This window comes from Mobula birostris, chromosome 5 (assembly GCF_030028105.1).
Source record: "Mobula birostris isolate sMobBir1 chromosome 5, sMobBir1.hap1, whole genome shotgun sequence".
NCBI lineage: Eukaryota > Metazoa > Chordata > Chondrichthyes > Myliobatiformes > Myliobatidae > Mobula > Mobula birostris.
In genome coordinates, this window is record NC_092374.1 from 98,074,997 (window position 1) to 98,096,910 (window position 21,914).

General features: G+C 54.4%; 1 protein-coding gene across 5 annotated transcripts in view; it reads right to left on the reverse strand.

Annotated features, from left to right (window-relative positions):
* LOC140197915 (calmodulin-binding transcription activator 2-like) overlaps positions 1–21,914 on the reverse strand; it is a 216,123-nt gene that overhangs the window by 127,048 nt on the left and 67,161 nt on the right. Inside the window, exon 1 of one of the 5 annotated variants that reach the window (XM_072258519.1) lies at positions 6,626–6,685. The exons of the other annotated variants lie outside the window; for them this stretch is intronic. Coding sequence (XP_072114620.1) covers positions 6,626–6,668 — 43 coding nt within the window. The 5' untranslated portion in view covers positions 6,669–6,685. Of the gene's footprint in view, positions 1–6,625; positions 6,686–21,914 lie in introns of those variants that run through there. 5 annotated transcript variants of the gene reach the window in all.

A 21,914-nucleotide genomic window follows, 5' to 3' on the forward strand; every position in this document is an offset into this window, starting at 1 on the left:
TATACTATAGTCCCGTAGTAGTTTGAATTTACAATAAATGTTATTTTTCTTACAAACATACAACAACTCACAGTGGCATCCCAGATAACGGGACCACTGATCAGACTCGGAAGATGGACACCCATGACAAAATTCAGCAGCATGATCTGTGGCTAACTTAGGAAAGGGATGCCCGAAGATCAGTGCCTGACACCCGACTCAACCCCTGGGTTCAGCAAACAACAAGAAGCTCAGGGCACTGGGGGGAGACCCACCCACCTCAGCAAAGCCCTCCACATCCACTGGAAGGACTAGAAATGTAACCATCCAGTACTTCCTGATGAAAGGCATTTGCACCACCACTCTTGCAGGAAACACAGATGGCCTGGGCACTGGTTTTCCCCTGTGGCAGACAGGAGGACAACCTTCTGTAATGATGGGAACCAGAGTTCCCTTTCCTGAAGCAAGTTACATATCAGGTGGCTCCAAGAACCTCCAAGCAAAGGAGATCAGGTTGTAAACTTGAGCCAGAAATATTTTTCTGACGTGTTTCAAACTCACGTTCCAGAAGCCTTGTTTCAGAGTCAGAAACAGGTTTATTATCACCAGCACACGTTGTGAAATTTGTTAACTTAGCAACAGCAGTACATTGCAATACATAGTATAGAAAGAAAAAATGAATAAGTAAATCAATGACAGTTAGATCAAAAATAATCCAAAACAGAAATAGTATATTAAAAAAGTGAGGTAGTGTTCATGGGTTGAATGTCCATTTAGGAATCGGATGGCAGAGGGGAAGAAGCTGTTCCTGAATCACTGAGTGTGTGCCTTTGGGCTTCTGTGTCTCCTTCCTGATGGTAACAATGAGAAGAGGGCATGTCCTGGTACTTAATAATGGATGTCACCTTTCTGTGGCTCCGCTCCTTGAAGATGTCATGGAAACTAAAGAGGCTAGTACCCAAGATGGAGCTGACTAATTTTACAATTTTCTGTAGCTCCTTTCGGTCCTGCACACCCCCCCACCCCCGCCACCATACCAATGATGTGGCCTGTCAGAATGCTCTCCAGAGTACTTCTATTGAAGGTTTGAGTGTTTTAGGTTACAAACCAAACCTCAGACATTGGTTGCTAGGTTGAGGTGATACTGAGGTTATGGATGGGGTGCTGTGAGATGCTTTTTAAAGACAGCCATATCCCAGCCACTTCCAGAAGAGCCTGGCTTCATTCTCCACTCAACTATGCAGATCTGCTGCTAGCTGGAGACCAACTGAAGACTGAACCAAGCAACAGATGGCATTTGAGAAAACAACAACCAGGAATGGATGGGCCAGATCATTTGCAGCCCAACACCTTTGGGAAATGCTGAAGAGATCAAATGTAGACCCAACCCATCCACTCTGGAAAAGTCCAACAACAGTACCCAATTAACCAACATTACCCAGTCACACCCAAACACAGAAACACACCAGGTTTACAACACCTTGTGACACAGTGCATAATCACTAATAGTCAAATTCCAGCTGGTGACTGCTCTGCCTGAGTTCAAATGCCCCTCCCAGCTCCACTACAACACAGCACTACTCGCAAATCAGATGCAAAGTAACACAGACATCACCAGCTCTATGTGACCAGAGTCACAGAGTTCATCCAGGGCAGAACTCACACAGGAAGGCGTTGGGCTGGTTTGGAGAACACAAGCGCAAATAGTACACCAATCCCTGAGAGTGACAACACAGATAGACGATGTGCTGAAGCAGTCATTTTCATGTTGTCTTAATGATGCAGCGTACTGAATACAACAGTGACAGACCCGTCTCGTCCAGTGATATGCAGTGACAGACCAGTCTCATCCAGTGTTATACAGTGGCAGACCTGTCTCATCCAGGGTTACGCTGTGACACACTTGCCTCATCCAGTGTTATACAGTGGTAGACCAGACTGATCCAGTGTTACACAGGGGTAGACCAGTCTCATCCAGTGCTGTACAGTGGTAGACCGGTCTCATCCAGTGTTATACAGTAGTAGCCCTGCCTCGTCCAGCGCTTATACAGTGACAGGCCCATCGAATCCAGTGTTGTCGTTCAGCAGACCTGTCCCATACAGTGAAGTACAGTGACTAACCAGTCTCACCCAGCGTTGTACAGTGACAGACCTGTCTAATCGGGTGTTATACAATGACAGACCCATCCCCACGCGTAGTGTACCTCAGTGACACCTGTCCCCACATACCCTACCCGTGACACTCCCAACCCCACCGGTACTGTACCCCAGGGACAGATCCATCCTCACCAGTATCGTACCCCAGGGACAAACCCGTCCCCATCAATACTGTACCCCAGGGACAGACCCACCCCACCGGTACCATACCCCAGGGACAGACCCGTCCCCACCCGTACCATACCCCAGGGACAGACCCGTCCCCACCGGTACCGTGCCCCAGAGACAGACCCATCCCCACCCGTACTGTACCCCAGGGATAGACCCGTCCCCACCGGTACCGTACCCCAGGGACAGACCCCTCCCCACCAGTACTGTAACCCAGTGACAGACCCATCCCCACCAGTACTGTTTAGTGAGAAACTTGTCCCCAATAGTACTGTACCCTAGAGACAGACCCGTCCCCACCGGTATCGTGCCCCAGGGACAGAGCCATCCTCACCAGCACCATTCAGCGACAGACCCATCCCTACCAGTACTGTACCCCAGGGGCAGACACGTCCCCACCAGTACTGTACCTGTGACAGACCAATCCCTACTGGTACCGTACCCCAGCAACAGATCCGTCCTCACCAGTACTGTACCCCAGCAACAAACCCATCCCAACCAATGCCGTAGTGACATTCCTATCGCCACCAGTAACATACTCCTGTTATACAGTGACAGAACTGTCTCCACCAGTACTTTACTCCAGTGTTATACCGTGACAGAGCCATTCCCACCAGTACTGTACCCTGCTGTACATGTGGCTCTCAGACTGTGAACGACGAAACTGTCCTGACTTACTGGACGGTGCTTGTGGTGTTCATCCATTGAGCTCTGCTCTGACACGCTGGCCCTTGCTGCCACACTCTCATGCCAAGGAGCTAAGGCAGCAGCATCACCTGCAGGGAAGCACTGCTCGACAAGGCATCATCCTGACAAGCTCTCATTACACAGCTACTTTACAACCTTGAGAAGGCTGATCAGAGTACTTCTCATGGGGTCACGCAGTGCCACAGGCCTCATGTAGACCCACTCCCTGCAGTCAGAGTGGGTACCAGTGCACTGTCCCTGTGCCATGGGGGAGGGGTTGGAGAGCACCAAGCGCTCTCTGCCCATACAGCACACGAAGGACTGCGGACTCCACCGTATGGACAGGTCAGAGGTTAAGCCTCCACGATCCGACACCATCAGGAGAAGCCCGCACCTGCACAGTGCCACTGTACGATCCAGAGCGATTCAGTTCATGCTGGGTGCCAAGCTGCCTCTGTTATACATGCAAACACGGCTGACAGAGTGACACACAAATAAACAACAGCTCCACCCTGCCCGGCTCCCAGAGGGACACATCACCACAGGCTCAGCAGCACATCCTGCCTCCTGCACTCCTAGAAATCCACAACACTGCCTAAACACCCTCTTCACAGACAGAAGAACTTGGGGGATCGCTCAGGACTGGGGATCCAGGCAAGGATAGGGATAATGTGCGAAGGAAGGGGAGAGATGGACAGGAGAGAGGTACGGGCTATAATGGAAAATACGTACTGGGATCAGGGAACAACAGTTAATGTGTCCATTCTGACATAGGCTTGGAACTGAAACATCAACTCACTCACTCTCTCTCTCCCCCTCCCCATTTCCCTCTCTCTCATACACACATGCTGCCTGGTCTGCTGAGTACATCCAGTATCTCTTCCTCAGCTTCCAGGTTTCAGGGGCACACGTGAAGCACTTTTTCTGGCAAATTGCACAACACACAAAAATTCTGTCACACCCCCACCCTTCTACATTGACGTTCTCTCAGTACCACCTCTCCCAGTGTGACCGTCCCTCAGTACCACCCCTCCCACAGTGTGACCCTCCCTCAGTACCACCTCTCCCAGTGTGACCCTCCCTCAGTACTGCCCCTCCCAGTGTGACCCTTCCTCAGTACCGCCTCTCCCAGTGTGATCCTCCCTCAGTACCTCTCCCAATGTGACCCTTCCTCAGTACCACCCCTCCTAGTGTGACCTTCCCTCAGTACCACCTCTCCCAGTGACCCTCCCTCAGTACCACCCCTCCCAGTGTGACCTTCCCTCAGTACCACCCCTCCCAGTGTGACCCTCCCTTAGTACCACCTCTCCCAGTGTGACCTTCCCTCAGTACCATCTCTCCCAGTGTGACCCTCCCTCAGTACCACCTCGCCCAGTGTGACCATCCCTCAGTACCACCTCTCCAACAGTGTGACGCTCCCCCTATACTGCCCCTCTTCCAGAGGTGGGACCACTGACAGAGACTGGTACTTTGCACTGGCACAGTCCATCACACCCAGACCCACTAGTTGGATTGCTGATGTCAGCACCTACCGGTAAATGAGTAAACAACCAGAGTCCAACTGGAAAGCTCCATGACATGGCATGGGATTGGGGTGGGGGGGCGGGGAGGAGTGGATGTTGGGAAGGAAACTGGAGCTTAGGGTACAGTCAGACATCAAGGGTGGGGGGGGAGCCACAATTGTCAGCTGAGTGGAAAAACTGGATGGTGTGCATCAACATGGGGCAGGCTTGGCATTGGAGAGTGTGCCACACCGAAGAACTAAGTGCACCCGGGGGGGATGTCAGACATGAGCAAGTGTCTGGGTGGGGCAAGGACATGGTGACCACTGCAGCAGGGGAGTTGATGAATATCACAACAAACCACAATGATGGCATCCGTCTGTCTTGAAGGACAATGGAGTGGGTGCTACGTGCACCTGGGCGGAAGGTATGGAAATCCTCGGATGCCCAGTGATCAAGATCGCCCTCTCGACCTGACCGGTGTAGTCCAAAGGAAAGCTTATGAACCAATACGTTTGAAACCAGCTTGGCTGCAGGAGCTGCCGGAAAGCAGTTCAGTGACGACCAGCCGCCCTAGGGGCTCCACTCCGGATTTGCTGTCTGGGTTTACTCCCATAGCCTTCATCTCTCCCAAGGCTGTCCACATGGTGGCAGAACTATTTATCCAAGGCTAGGTATTTGGTTCTACGAGCACCTGGGCGTGTCCACACCCTAGTGGGCCTGCATGCTACATGGGCAAGGGCCAGACCTCCTCCCTGTCCTCTGTAGTTCAGCCCGAGTCCGAAAGGAGTTCAGTTTCCGTGTGTCACTGGCAAAGAGGCACTACGTGAGGCTTGCTGTTGGAGAGGCTATGTACTGGCAGGGAGAGACTTGCACATTCAGCTCTCCTTTTCGTGAGACTGCTAGCCAGCAGTAGACAGCGACAAGCACTACCCACTACACTGCCACAGCACGCAGCACAACAACCATTTGACACAGCGCCCCAGAGCACAAATAACAGGCCCTTCAGCCCATTGAGTTTATGCTACCGGCCAGTTCAACCAATCCTTACTGATCCTGGTGAATTTCCACACTGAGCAGTGTGTTTCCATTGGTTGTAATAATTAACACCACCCCCATACTGTATCACATCTGCACGGGACAACCCCAGACTGTATCACAATATCTGCACGGGACAATTTACAATGGCATTTACCCATCTATACCCCTTCAAGATATGGGAGTAAGCCAACATGATCACGGGGAAACAAGTAAGCTCCACACAGACCACACCAGAGGTGAGGATTGAAACTGGGTGTTTCACGCTGAGGTAGCAGCATCAGCAGGACACTAGAGGCTGGTGATCATCAAGGGACAGATTGAAGAGGATGCTGCACTAGAAATAGGAGAGGCAAGCTACCAGGAGTGCTGGAACAGGCAAACAACAACATCAAGAGGGTTCTGTGGAAAGGTGTTGGATGTGTGCAGGGAGGTGAGAAAGCAAAGGCAGTGCCCGGGGGGAGAGAAATAGCAGTGAAGATGAGTTAGTTAGGAGGATGAGGAAAGGGGTGAGATAGAGGATGAGAAGGGTAGAAGCAGGAGAGGAACAGGACTGTGGGAGGGTGAGGGACAATACGGCAAGGAGAGTAGGAGTTGAGGGGAGGAGCAGAGTGAGGCTGAGGGGCAGTGAGGAAGGAAGGGTGATGGAGAAGGTGAGGGTGAGGACGATGAGAGGTGAGAATGTTGAGATTTGCGGGTGAGAAGCATGAGGGATGAGGGGCAATGGGCAGGTGGAATGAGGGTGAGGAGGATGAGAGGTGAGAGAGAAGGTGAGAGTTGAGGGTCAGAGGCGTGAAGAAAGACAAGCGAAGGGAAAGTTGGAATGAGGATGGGGTGGGGGGAGAAGGTGAGGAGGGTAGGAGGTGAGAGTTTAGGATGAGGAGGGTGGGGGCAGAGGGCGGGACCAGGGACCGCGGAGGGGGGCGGGTCTCTCGGCTGCCCCCAGGATGTCAGGAAGTGAAGCATGGCCCCCGCGCTCCTGATAACCGAACTCAGGTAGACGCTGTCCTCCCGATACTCGATCCTGGTGCTCGGGGACTCCCCGGTAACCTGGACCAGCTCTCCCCCTCCCAGGCCCCGCGCCGCGTACCCACCTTCCGGCTTCATGATGGCCGCCATTTTACTTCCGACTCCCATTGGCTCTAGGCCACGCCCGTCGCCGCACCCAACACTGGCTGTACCCTCATTGGTAGGATAAGCGATCGATCAAAGCAAGCTGACGACGCTATTGATCAATACGTGACCCAATCAAAGACAGCGGACTCTGTGTTTGCATTGTCATTGAACAAAGGTTCTCTCAATCATACATTCCGCCCATTTAGGGCACAGTAGGCGGGACAAATGGGAGACCATCAGTCTGCTGTCAGCCCGGGGCCCGGGAACGAGAGAGAAGTTTCTCAGCTGAGATACAGTCTGTGTCGGGCGCGGCCACGCACGATGGGCCAAACGGCTGCTATCCCACTGTAGGGTGCGGTGGGGAAGAGACGGTCACCCACCTACGCAGACAAAGGTCAATGTCCTCGTTCACTACCCAGCTGCTGCGCGACATCGGACTCTGATCAACAGGTTGTTGCCGGGGATACACAACGAAACCCAGGTCCAGAGTTGCGATTGGGTCATCAGCACGGTAAAGGTCTGCACCAACCCTGTTGGGTCACCCAGCGAAGCGAGACGTCTGTAAGGGAACGCTGCCGACTGCCATAGTCGGAGATGCAGGAGGATGTGGTGGTGGGGGGCACCCTACGCAAGAGATTCTATGAGGAAGGACCACAGTCTGGGCTTGTTCCACCACTGGACACTGAGTGGGCGAAATTGGAACAACGGAAGGTTGTTTCACTCCCGGGACACACGAGCGGCAATGGTGTCGCGTAAAAGCACTGAACGTATGAACAAGACGACACCAAGGATGAGTCCTAAAGGGTATCTGTTCAAGACGTCGACTGTTTATTAATTTCCATAGATACTTCTTGATCTGCTGAGCTCCCCTAGCATTTGCTTGTATTTTGTATGTTCTAAGGAGTTTTGCGCTGTTTCCTAAATACTGTATATTATGAATATTTTGTATACGTTTATTTCTATCACGTGTACCGAGATACAGTGAAATCTTGTCTTGCACACTTTACACAGAATAGGTGTATTCTCAGTGTATTGAAATAGAATAAAGTAAAACAATAACACCGCGGAATAAAGTGTAAAAACTACCAAAAAAACTCTAAAGTGCAAGATCATAATGAAGTAGATTGTGAGGCCAAGAGTCCGTGGTACTGCACAAGAGGTCCATTCAGTAGTCTGGTGACAGTGGGACAGGAGCTGTCCTTCAGTCCGGTTCTGTGCTTTCACGCTTTGTATCTTCTGCCCAATGTAAATAGGGAGAAAAAAAGAATGTCTGGGGTGGGAAGTCTTCTTGATTATTTAGGACAAAGAATGGATGGTTCCCAAGTTGTGACAACACAACTATTGTTGACAGATTTTCAGACTGTGACAAGGTGGTGTAGAATATGAGTGAATTGAGTGGTGTCACAGCAACATCAGTAAGACCAAAGTACTGATTGTGGACTTCGGAAAGGGTAAGATCAGGGAACATACAACAATCCTCATACAAGGATCAGAAGCGGAAAAGGTGAGATCTATCCTGTGCCCAACATGTCCATGCAGCTACAAAGAAGGCAAGACAGCAGCTATATTTCATGAGGAGTTTGAAGAGATTCGGTATGTCATCAAAGACACTCCCAAATTTCTACAGACGTACCATGGAGAGCATTCTAACTGATTGCATCACTGTCTGGTATGGGTGGGGGGGGATCGACTGCACAGTAACAAAGTAAAGCTGCAGAGAGTTGTAAACTTAGTCAATTCCATCATGGGCACTGGCCTCCCATCTTCGAAGACCTCTGCAAGGAATGATGACTCAAAAAGACAGCGTCCATCACTAAGGGTCCCAATCACCAAGACCATGCCGTCTTCTCATTGCTGTGGGGTGTGGGAGTACATACTGAGGGACAGTGTGGGGTACGGGAGTACGTCCTAAGGGACGGTGTGCGGTGCGGGAGTACGTACTGAGGGACAGTGTGGGGTACGGGGTACGTACTGAGGTAGACTGTGGGGTGCGGGAGTACGTACTGAGGGACATTGTGGGTACGGGAGTACGTACTGAGGGACAGTGTGGTATGTGAGAGTACGTACTGAGGAACAGTATGGGGTACGGGAGTACGTACTGAGGGGCAGTGTCGGGTGGGGGAGTACGTACTGAGGGAAACTATGGGGTGTGGGAGTACGTACTGAGGGAGACTATGGGGTGTGGGAGTACATACTGAGGGACATTGTGGTGTGTGGGAGTACGCACTGAGGGAGACTATGGGGTGTGGAAGTACGTACTGAGGGATATTGTGGGTACGGGAGAATGTACTGAGAGAGTGTGGTATGTGGGAGTGCGTACTGAGGGACAGTATGGAGTATGGGAGTACGTACTGAGGGACAGTGTGGGGTACGGGGGTAAGTACTGAGGGAGTGTGGGGTGCGGGAGTAGGTACTGAAGGACAGTGTGGGGTAATGGGGTACGGGGGTACGTACTGAGGGACAGTGTGGGGTACGGGGGTACGTACTGAGGGAGACTATGGGGTGTGGGAGTACGTACTGAGGGACAGTGTGGGGTGCGGGAGTACGTACTGAGGGACAGTGTGGTATGTGGGAGTACGTACTGAGGGAGACTGTGGGGTGTGGGAGTAGTACTGAGGGACAGTATGGGGTACGGGAGTACATACTGGGGGCAGTGTGGGGTGGGGGAGTACGTACTGAGGGAAACTATGGGGTGTGGGAGTACGTACAGAGGGAGACCATGGGGTGTGGGAGTACATACTGAGGGACACTGTGGTGTGTGGGAGTACGCACTGAGGGAGACTATGGGGTGTGGGAGTACGTACTGAGGGATATTGTGGGTACGAGAGTACGTACTGAGAGACAGTGTGGGGTGTGGGAATACGTACTGAGAGACAGTGTGGTCTGTGGGAGTACGTACTGAGGGAGACTATGGGGTGTGGGAGTACGTACTGAGGGATATTGTGGGTACGAGAGTACGTACTGAGAGACAGTGTGGTATCTGGGAGTACGTACTGAGGGACAGTATGGGGTACGGGAGTACGTACTGAGGGACATTGTGGGTACATGAATACATAGTGATGGACACTGTGGGTACGGGAGTACGTACGGAGGGAGACTATGGGATGCAGGAGTACATGCTAAGGGAGACTATAGGGTGTGGCAGTACGTACTGATGGACAGTCTGGGGTACAGGAGTACGTACTCAGGGACAGTGTGGGGTGTGGGAGTACGTACTGAGGGAGACTATGGGGTGGGGCTGTACATACTGAGGGACAGTGTGGGGTGTGGGAGTATGTACTGAGGGACACTGTGGGTACGGGAGTACGTACTGAGAGACAGTGTGGGGTGTAGGAGTACGTACTGAGGGAGACTATGGGGTGTGGGAGTACGAACTGAGGGACACTGTGGGGTGTGGGAGTACGTACTGAGGGAGACTATGGAGTGTGGGAGTACATACTAAGGGACACCGTGGGGTGTGGGAGTACGTACTGACGGACAGTGTGGTGTATGGGAGTACGTACTGAGGGACAGTGTGGGGTGCAGGAGTACGTACTGAGGGACACTGTCGGTACGGGAGTACGTACTGAGGGACAGTGTGCAGTACAGGGGTACGTACTGAGGGAGACTGTGGGGTGCGGGAGTACGTACTGAGGGACACTGTTGGTACGAGAGTACGTAATGAGGGACAGTGTAGGGTACTGGGGTACGGGGGTACGTACTGAGGGGCAGTGTGGGGTGGGCGAGTATGTATTGAGGGAGACAATGGGGTGTGGGAGTACGTACTGAAGGAGACTATGGGGTGTGGGAGTACGTACTGAGGGACACTGTGGTGTGTGGGAGTACGCACTGAGGGAGACTATGGGGTGTGGGAATACGTACTGAAGGACAGTGTGGGGTACGGGAGTATGAAATGAGGGACAGTGTGGGGTGCAAGAGTACGTACTGAGGGACACTGTGGGTACGGGAGTATGTATTGAGGGACAGTGTGCGGTACGGGGGTACATACTGAGGGAGACTGTGGGGTGCGGGAGTACGTACTGAGGGACACTGTTGGTATGAGAATACGTAATGAGGGACAGTGTGGGGTACGGGGGTACGTACTGAGGGACAGTGTGGGGTACGGGGGTACGTACTGAGGGAGACTATGGGGTGTGGGAGTACGTACTGAGGGACATTGTGGGGTGTGGGAGTACGTACTGAGGGACAGTGTGGTGTGTGGTAGTATGTACAGAGGGAGACTGGGGTGTGGGAGTACGTACTGAGGGACAGTGTGGGGTGTGGGAGTACGTACTCAGGGAGACTATGAGGTGTGGGAGTACGTACTGAGGGAGACTATGGGGTGTCGGAGTACGTACTGAGGTACACTGTGGGTTCGGGAGTACGTACTGAGGGACACTGTGGGATGCAGGATTACATACTGAGGGACAGTGTGGGGTACGGGGATATGTACTGAGGGACACGGTGGGATGTGGGAGTACGTACTGAGGAACGCTGTGGGGTGTGGGAGTACGTACTGAGGGACAGTGTGGGGTGTGGGAGTACGTACTGAGGGACACAGTGGGGTGTGGGAGTACGTACTGAGGGACAGTGTGGAGTACGGGACTACGTACTGAGGGACAGTGTGGGGTGCGGGAGTACGTACTGAGGGACAGTGTGGGGTGTGGGAGTACGCACCGAGGGACAGTATGGGGTGCGGGAGTACGTACTGAGGGACAGTGTGGGGTGTGGGAGTACGTACTGAGGGACACAGTGGGGTGTGGGAGTACGTACCGAGGGACAGTGTGGAGTACGGGACTACGTACTGAGGGACAGTGTGGGGTGTGGGAGTACGTACTGAGGGAAAGTGTGGGGTGTGGGAGTACGCACCGAAGGACAGTGTGGGGTGCGGGAGTACGTACTGAGGGACAGTGTGGGGTGCTGGAGCACGTACTGAGGGACACTGTGGGGTACGGGAGAACGTATTGAGGGACACTGTGGGGTGTGGGAGTACATACTGAGGGACAGTGTGCTGTGTGGGAGTACGTACTGAGGGAGACTATGGGGTGTGGGAGTATGTACTGAAGGACACTGTTGGGTACGGGGGTGTGGGAGTACGTACTGAGGGACAGTATGGGGTACGGGAGTACGTACTGAGGGACAGTTTGGGGTGCAGGAGTACGTACTGAGGGTCACTGTGGGTACGGGAGTACGTACTGAGGGACAGTGTCGGGTGCAGGAGTACATATTGAGGGACACTGTGGGGTGCGGGAGTACATACTGAGGGACAGTGTGGGGTGCAGGAGTACGTACTGAGGGTCACTGTGGGTACGGGAGTACGTACTGAGGGACAGTGTGGGGTGCAGGAGTACGTACTGAGGGACACTGTGGTGTGTGGGAGTATGTACTGAAGGACACTGTGGGTACGAGAGTACATACTGAGGAACAGTGTGGGGTGTGGGAATACGTACTGAGGGAGACTATGGGGTGTGGGAGTACGTACTGAGGGAGACTATGGGGTGTGGGAGTACCTACTGAGGGACACTGTGGGTACGTGAGTACATAGTGAGGGACACTGTGGGTACGGGAGTTCCTACCAAGGGAGACTATGCGGTGCGAGAGTACATAATGAGGGACAGTGTGGGGTGCGGGAGTACGTACTGAGTGACACAGTGGTGTGAGGGAGTACGCACTGAGGGAGACTATGGGGTGTGGGAATACGTACTGAGGGACAGTGTGGGGTACGGGAGTATGTACTGAGGGACAGTGTGGGATGCAAGAGTACATACTGAGGGACACTGTGGGTACGGGAGTATGTACTGAGGGACAGTGTGCGGTACGGGGGTACGTACTGAGGGAGACTGTGGGGTGCAGGAGTACGTACTGAGGGACACTGTTGGTACGAGAGTACGTAATGAGGCACAGTCTGGGGTGCGGGAGTACGTACTGAGGGACAGTGTGGGGTACGGCGGTACGTACTGAGGGAGACTATGTGGTGTGGAAGTACGTACTGAGGGAGAATGTGGGGTGTGGGAGTACGTACTGAGGGACACTGTGGGATGCGGGAATACGTAGAGAGGGTCAGTGAGGGGTACGGGGATATGTACTGAGGGACACTGTGAGGTGTGGGAGTACGTACTGAGGAACACTGTGGGGTGTGGGAGTATGTACTGAGGGACAGTGTGGGGTGTGGGAGTACGTAGTGAGGGACACAGTGGGGTGTGGGAGTACGTACTGAGGGACAGTGTGGAGTACGGGACTACGTATAGAGGGACAGTGTGGGGTGTGGGAGCACGTACTGAGGGACAGTGTGGGGTGTGGGAGCACGTACTGAGGGACACTGTGGGGTATGGGAGAACATACTGAGGGACACTGTGGGGTGTGGGAGTACGTACTGAGGGACAGTGTGGTGTGTGGGAGTACGTACTGAGGGAGACTATGGGGTGTGGGAGTATGTACTGAGGGACATTGTGGGAACGGGGCTGTGGGAGTACGTACTGAGGGACAGTGTGGTGTGTGGGAGTACGTACTGAGGAAGACTATGGGGTGTGGGAGTATGTACTGAGGGACACTGTGGGTACGGGTGTACTTACTGAGGGACAGTGTGGTGTGTGGGAGTACGTACTGAGGGACAGTGTGGGGTGCGGGAGCACGTACTGAGGGACACTGTGGGGTACGGGAGAACGTACTGAGGGACACTGTGGGGTGTGGGAGTACATATTGAGGGACAGTCTGCTGTGTGGGAGTACGTACTGAGGGAGACTATGGGGTGTGGGAGTATGTACTGAAGGACACTGTGGGTACGGGGGTGTGGGAGTACGTACTGAGGGACAGTGTGGTGTGTGGGAGTACGTACTGAGGGACACTGTGGTGTGTGGGAGTATGTATTGAAGGACACTGTGGTGTGTGGGAGTATGTACTGAAGGACACTGTGGGTACGGGAGTACATACTGAGGAACAGTGCGGTGTGTGGGAGTACGTACTGAGGGAGACTATGGGGTGTGGGAGTACGTACTGAGGGAGACTATGGGGTGTGGGAGTACGTACTGAGGGACACTGTGGGTACGGGAGTTCCTACCAAGGGAGACTATGCGGTGCGAGAGTACATAATGAGGGACAGTGTGGGGTGCGGGAGTACGTACTGAGTGACACATTGGTGTGTGGGAGTACGTACTGAGGGACAGTGTGGGGTGTGGGAGTACGTACTGAGGGACACTGTGGGTACGGGAATGCGTACTGAGGGACAGTGTGGGGTACGGGGGTACGTACTGAGAGACAGTGTGGGGTGTAGGAGTACGTACTGAGGGAGACTATGGGGTGCGGGAGTACGAACTGAGGGACACTGTGGGGTGTGGGAGTACGTACTGAGGGAGACTATGGAGTGTGGGAGTACATACTAAGGGACACCGTGGGGTGTGGGAGTACGTACTGACGGACAGTGTGGTGTATGGGAGTACGTACTGAGGGACAGTGTGGGGTGCAGGAGTACGTACTGAGGGACACTGTCGGTACGGGAGTACGTACTGAGGGACAGTGTGGGGTGGGCGAGTATGTATTGAGGGAGACAATGGGGTGTGGGAGTACGTACTGAAGGAGACTATGGGGTGTGGGAGTACGTACTGAGGGACACTGTGGTGTGTGGGAGTACGCACTGAGGGAGACTATGGGGTGTGGGAATACGTACTGAAGGACAGTGTGGGGTACGGGAGTATGAAATGAGGGACAGTGTGGGGTGCAAGAGTACGTACTGAGGGACACTGTGGGTACGGGAGTATGTATTGAGGGACAGTGTGCGGTACGGGGGTACATACTGAGGGAGACTGTGGGGTGCGGGAGTACGTACTGAGGGACACTGTTGGTATGAGAATACGTAATGAGGGACAGTGTGGGGTACGGGGGTACGTACTGAGGGACAGTGTGGGGTACGGGGGTACGTACTGAGGGAGACTATGGGGTGTGGGAGTACGTACTGAGGGACATTGTGGGGTGTGGGAGTACGTACTGAGGGACAGTGTGGTGTGTGGTAGTATGTACAGAGGGAGACTGGGGTGTGGGAGTACGTACTGAGGGACAGTGTGGGGTGTGGGAGTACGTACTCAGGGAGACTATGGGGTGTGGGAGTACGTACTGAGGGAGACTATGGGGTGTCGGAGTACGTACTGAGGTACACTGTGGGTTCGGGAGTACGTACTGAGGGACACTGTGGGATGCAGGATTACATACTGAGGGACAGTGTGGGGTACGGGGATATGTACTGAGGGACACGGTGGGATGTGGGAGTACGTACTGAGGAACGCTGTGGGGTGTGGGAGTACGTACTGAGGGACAGTGTGGGGTGCAGGAGTACGTACTGAGGGTCACTGTGGGTACGGGAGTACGTACTGAGGGACAGTGTGGGGTGCAGGAGTACGTACTGAGGGACACTGTGGTGTGTGGGAGTATGTACTGAAGGACACTGTGGGTACGAGAGTACATACTGAGGAACAGTGTGGGGTGTGGGAATACGTACTGAGGGAGACTATGGGGTGTGGGAGTACGTACTGAGGGAGACTATGGGGTGTGGGAGTACCTACTGAGGGACACTGTGGGTACGGGAGTTCCTACCAAGGGAGACTATGCGGTGCGAGAGTACATAATGAGGGACAGTGTGGGGTGCGGGAGTACGTACTGAGGGACAGTGTGGGGTGTGGGATTACGTACTGACAGACAGTGTGGGGTGTGGGAATACGTACTGAGGGACACAGTGGTGTGTGGGAGTACGTACTGAGGGACACTGTGGGGTACGGGAGTACGTACTGAGGGACATTGTGGGTACGTGAGTACATAGTGAGGGACACTGTGGGTACGGGAGTACGTACGGAGGGAGACTATGGGGTGCGGGAGTACATACTAAGGGAGACTATGGGGTGTGGCAGTACGTACTGATGGACAGTGTGGGGTACAGGAGTACGTACTCAGGGACAGTGTGGGGTGTGGGAGTACGTACTGAGGGAGACTATGGGGTGTGGCTGTACATACTGAGGGACAGTGTGGGGTGTGGGAGTACGTACTGAGGGACACTGTAGGGTGTGGGAGTACGTACTGAGGGACAGTGTGGGGTACTGGGGTATGTACTGAGGGAGACTATGGGGTGTGGGAGTACATACTAAGGGACACCGTGGGGTGTGGGAGTACGTACTGAGGGAGACTGTGCGGTGTGGGAGTACGTACTGAGGGACAGTGTGGGGTGCAGGAGTACGTACTGAGGGACACTGTCGGTACGGGAGTACGTACTGAGGGACAGTGTGCAGTACAGGGGTACGTACTGAGGGAGACTGTGGGGTGCGGGAGTACATACTGAGGGACACTGTTGGTACGAGAGTACGTAATGAGGGACAGTGTGGGGTACTGGGGTACGGGGGTATGTACTGAGGGGCAGTGTGGGGTGGGGGAGTATGTATTGAGGGAGACAATGGGGTGTGGGAGTACGTACTGAAGGAGACTATGGGGTGTGGGACTACGTACTGAGGGACACTGTGGTGTGAGGGAGTACGCACTGAGGGAGACTATGGGGTGTGGGAATACGTACTGAGGGACAGTGTGGGGTACGGGAGTATGTACTGAGGGACAGTGTGGGATGCAAGAGTACATACTGAGGGACACTGTGGGTACGGGAGTATGTACTGAGGGACAGTGTGCGGTACGGGGGTACGTACTGAGGGAGACTGTGGGGTGCAGGAGTACGTACTGAGGGACACTGTTGGTACGAGAGTACGTAATGAGGCACAGTCTGGGGTGCGGGAGTACGTACTGAGGGACAGTGTGGGGTACGGCGGTACGTACTGAGGGAGACTATGTGGTGTGGAAGTACGTACTGAGGGAGAATGTGGGGTGTGGGAGTACGTACTGAGGGACACTGTGGGATGCGGGAATACGTAGAGAGGGTCAGTGAGGGGTACGGGGATATGTACTGAGGGACACTGTGAGGTGTGGGAGTACGTACTGAGGAACACTGTGGGGTGTGGGAGTATGTACTGAGGGACAGTGTGGGGTGTGGGAGTACGTAGTGAGGGACACAGTGGGGTGTGGGAGTACGTACTGAGGGACAGTGTGGAGTACGGGACTACGTATAGAGGGACAGTGTGGGGTGTGGGAGCACGTACTGAGGGACAGTGTGGGGTGTGGGAGCACGTACTGAGGGACACTGTGGGGTATGGGAGAACATACTGAGGGACACTGTGGGGTGTGGGAGTACGTACTGAGGGACAGTGTGGTGTGTGGGAGTACGTACTGAGGGAGACTATGGGGTGTGGGAGTATGTACTGAGGGACATTGTGGGAACGGGGCTGTGGAAGTACGTACTGAGGGACAGTGTCGGGTGCAGGAGTACGTACTGAGGGACACTGTGGTGTGTGGGAGTATGTACTGAAGGACACTGTGGGTACAAGAGTACATACTGAGGAACAGTGCGGTGTATGGGAGTACGTACTGAGGGAGACTATGGGGTGTGGGAGTACGTACTGAGGGACACTGTGGGTACGGGAGTTCCTACCAAGGGAGACTATGCGGTGCGAGAGTACATAATGAGGGACAGTGTGGGGTGCGGGAGTACGTACTGAGTGACACAGTGGTGTGTGGGAGTACGTACTGAGGGACAGTGTGGGGTGCAAGAGTACATACTGAGGGACACTGTGGGTACGGGAATGCGTACTGAGGGACAGTGTGGGGTACGGGGGTACGTACTGAGAGACAGTGTGGGGTGTAGGAGTACGTACTGAGGAAAACTATGGGGTGCGGGAGTACGAACTGAGGGACACTGTGGGGTGTGGGAGTACGTACTGAGGGAGACTATGGAGTGTGGGAGTACATACTAAGGGACACCGTGGGGTGTGGGAGTACGTACTGACGGACAGTGTGGTGTATGGGAGTACGTACTGAGGGACAGTGTGGGGTGCAGGAGTACGTACTGAGGGACACTGTCGGTACGGGAGTACGTACTGAGGGACAGTGTGGGGTGGGCGAGTATGTATTGAGGGAGACAATGGGGTGTGGGAGTACGTACTGAAGGAGACTATGGGGTGTGGGAGTACGTACTGAGGGACACTGTGGTGTGTGGGAGTACGCACTGAGGGAGACTATGGGGTGTGGGAATACGTACTGAAGGACAGTGTGGGGTACGGGAGTATGAAATGAGGGACAGTGTGGGGTGCAAGAGTACGTACTGAGGGACACTGTGGGTACGGGAGTATGTATTGAGGGACAGTGTGCGGTACGGGGGTACATACTGAGGGAGACTGTGGGGTGCGGGAGTACGTACTGAGGGACACTGTTGGTATGAGAATACGTAATGAGGCACAGTGTGGGGTACGGGGGTACGTACTGAGGGACAGTGTGGGGTACGGGGGTACGTACTGAGGGAGACTATGGGGTGTGGGAGTACGTACTGAGGGACATTGTGGGGTGTGGGAGTACGTACTGAGGGACAGTGTGGTGTGTGGTAGTATGTACAGAGGGAGACTGGGGTGTGGGAGTACGTACTGAGGGACAGTGTGGGGTGTGGGAGTACGTACTCAGGGAGACTATGGGGTGTGGGAGTACGTACTGAGGGAGACTATGGGGTGTCGGAGTACGTACTGAGGTACACTGTGGGTTCGGGAGTACGTACTGAGGGACACTGTGGGATGCAGGATTACATACTGAGGGACAGTGTGGGGTACGGGGATATGTACTGAGGGACACGGTGGGATGTGGGAGTACGTACTGAGGAACGCTGTGGGGTGTGGGAGTACGTACTGAGGGACAGTGTGGGGTGCAGGAGTACGTACTGAGGGTCACTGTGGGTACGGGAGTACGTACTGAGGGACAGTGTGGGGTGCAGGAGTGCGTACTGAGGGACACTGTGGTGTGTGGGAGTATGTACTGAAGGACACTGTGGGTACGAGAGTACATACTGAGGAACAGTGTGGGGTGTGGGAATACGTACTGAGGGAGACTATGGGGTGTGGGAGTACGTACTGAGGGAGACTATGGGGTGTGGGAGTACCTACTGAGGGACACTGTGGGTACGGGAGTTCCTACCAAGGGAGACTATGCGGTGCGAGAGTACATAATGAGGGACAGTGTGGGGTGCGGGAGTACGTACTGAGGGACAGTGTGGGGTGTGGGATTACGTACTGACAGACAGTGTGGGGTGTGGGAATACGTACTGAGGGACACAGTGGTGTGTGGGAGTACGTACTGAGGGACACTGTGGGGTACGGGAGTACGTACTGAGGGACATTGTGGGTACGTGAGTACATAGTGAGGGACACTGTGGGTACGGGAGTACGTACGGAGGGAGACTATGGGGTGCGGGAGTACATACTAAGGGAGACTATGGGGTGTGGCAGTACGTACTGATGGACAGTGTGGGGTACAGGAGTACGTACTCAGGGACAGTGTGGGGTGTGGGAGTACGTACTGAGGGAGACTATGGGGTGTGGCTGTACATACTGAGGGACAGTGTGGGGTGTGGGAGTACGTACTGAGGGACACTGTAGGGTGTGGGAGTACGTACTGAGGGACAGTGTGGGGTACTGGGGTATGTACTGAGGGAGACTATGGGGTGTGGGAGTACATACTAAGGGACACCGTGGGGTGTGGGAGTACGTACTGAGGGAGACTGTGCGGTGTGGGAGTACGTACTGAGGGACAGTGTGGGGTGCAGGAGTACGTACTGAGGGACACTGTCGGTACGGGAGTACGTACTGAGGGACAGTGTGCAGTACAGGGGTACGTACTGAGGGAGACTGTGGGGTGCGGGAGTACATACTGAGGGACACTGTTGGTACGAGAGTACGTAATGAGGGACAGTGTGGGGTACTGGGGTACGGGGGTACGTACTGAGGGGCAGTGTGGGGTGGGGGAGTATGTATTGAGGGAGACAATGGGGTGTGGGAGTACGTACTGAAGGAGACTATGGGGTGTGGGACTACGTACTGAGGGACACTGTGGTGTGAGGGAGTACGCACTGAGGGAGACTATGGGGTGTGGGAATACGTACTGAGGGGCAGTGTGGGGTGGGCGAGTATGTATTGAGGGAGACAATGGGGTGTGGGAGTACGTACTGAAGGAGACTATGGGGCGTGGGAGTACGTACTGAGGGACACTGTGGGATGCAGGATTACATACTGAGGGACAGTGTGGGGTACGGGAATATGTACTGAGGGACACGGTGGGATGTGGGAGTACGTACTGAGGAACACTGTGGGGTGTGGGAGTACGTACTGAGGGACAGTGTGGGGTGTGGGAGTACGTACTGAGGGACACAGTGGGGTGTGGGAGTACGTACTGAGGGACAGTGTGGAGTACGGGACTACGTACTGAGGGACAGTGTGGGGTGTGGGAGTACGTACTGAGGGACAGTGTGGGGTGTGGGAGTACGCACCGAGGGACAGTGTGGGGTGCGAGAGTACGTACTGAGGGACAGTGTGGGGTGCTGGAGCACGTACTGAGGGACACTGTGGGGTACGGGAGAACGTATTGAGGGACACTGTGGGGTGTGGGAGTACATACTGAGGGACAGTGTGCTGTGTGGGAGTACGTACTGAGGGAGACTATGGGGTGTGGGAGTATGTACTGAAGGACACTGTTGGGTACGGGGGTGTGGGAGTACGTACTGAGGGACAGTATGGGGTACGGGAGTACGTACTGAGGGACAGTTTGGGGTGCAGGAGTACGTACTGAGGGTCACTGTGGGTACGGGAGTACGTACTGAGGGACAGTGTCGGGTGCAGGAGTACATATTGAGGGACACTGTGGGGTGCGGGAGTACGTACTGAGGGACAGTGTGGGGTGCAGGAGTACGTACTGAGGGTCACTGTGGGTACGGGAGTACGTACTGAGGGACAGTGTGGGGTGCAGGAGTACGTACTGAGGGACACTGTGGTGTGTGGGAGTATGTACTGAAGGACACTGTGGGTACGAGAGTACATACTGAGGAACAGTGTGGGGTGTGGGAATACGTACTGAGGGAGACTATGGGGTGTGGGAGTACGTACTGAGGGAGACTATGGGGTGTGGGAGTACCTACTGAGGGACACTGTGGGTACGGGAGTTCCTACCAAGGGAGACTATGCGGTGCGAGAGTACATAATGAGGGACAGTGTGGGGTGCGGGAGTACGTACTGAGGGACAGTGTGGGGTGTGGGATTACATACTGACAGACAGTGTGGGGTGTGGGAATACGTACTGAGGGACACAGTGGTGTGTGGGAGTACGTACTGAGGGACACTGTGGGGTACGGGAGTACGTACTGAGGGACATTGTGGGTACGTGAGTACATAGTGAGGGACACTGTGGGTACGGGAGTACGTACGGAGGGAGACTATGGGGTGCGGGAGTACATACTAAGGGAGACTATGGGGTGTGGCAGTACGTACTGATGGACAGTGTGGGGTACAGGAGTACGTACTCAGGGACAGTGTGGGGTGTGGGAGTACGTACTGAGGGAGACTATGGGGTGTGGCTGTACATACTGAGGGACAGTGTGGGGTGTGGGAGTACGTACTGAGGGACACTGTAGGGTGTGGGAGTACGTACTGAGGGACAGTGTGGGGTACTGGGGTATGTACTGAGGGAGACTATGGGGTGTGGGAGTACATACTAAGGGACACCGTGGGGTGTGGGAGTACGTACTGAGGGAGACTGTGCGGTGTGGGAGTACGTACTGAGGGACAGTGTGGGGTGCAGGAGTACGTACTGAGGGACACTGTCGGTACGGGAGTACGTACTGAGGGACAGTGTGCAGTACAGGGGTACGTACTGAGGGAGACTGTGGGGTGCGGGAGTACATACTGAGGGACACTGTTGGTACGAGAGTACGTAATGAGGGACAGTGTGGGGTACTGGGGTACGGGGGTACGTACTGAGGGGCAGTGTGGGGTGGGGGAGTATGTATTGAGGGAGACAATGGGGTGTGGGAGTACGTACTGAAGGAGACTATGGGGTGTGGGACTACGTACTGAGGGACACTGTGGTGTGAGGGAGTACGCACTGAGGGAGACTATGGGGTGTGGGAATACGTACTGAGGGACATTGTGGGGTACGGGAGTATGTACTGAGGGACAGTGTGGGATGCAAGAGTACGTACTGAGGGACACTGTGGGTACGGGAGTATGTACTGAGGGACAGTGTGCGGTACGGGGGTACGTACTGAGGGAGACTGTGGGGTGCAGGAGTACGTACTGAGGGACACTGTTGGTACGAGAGTACGTAATGAGGCACACTCTGGGGTGCGGGAGTACGTACTGAGGGACAGTGTGGGGTACGGCGGTACGTACTGAGGGAGAC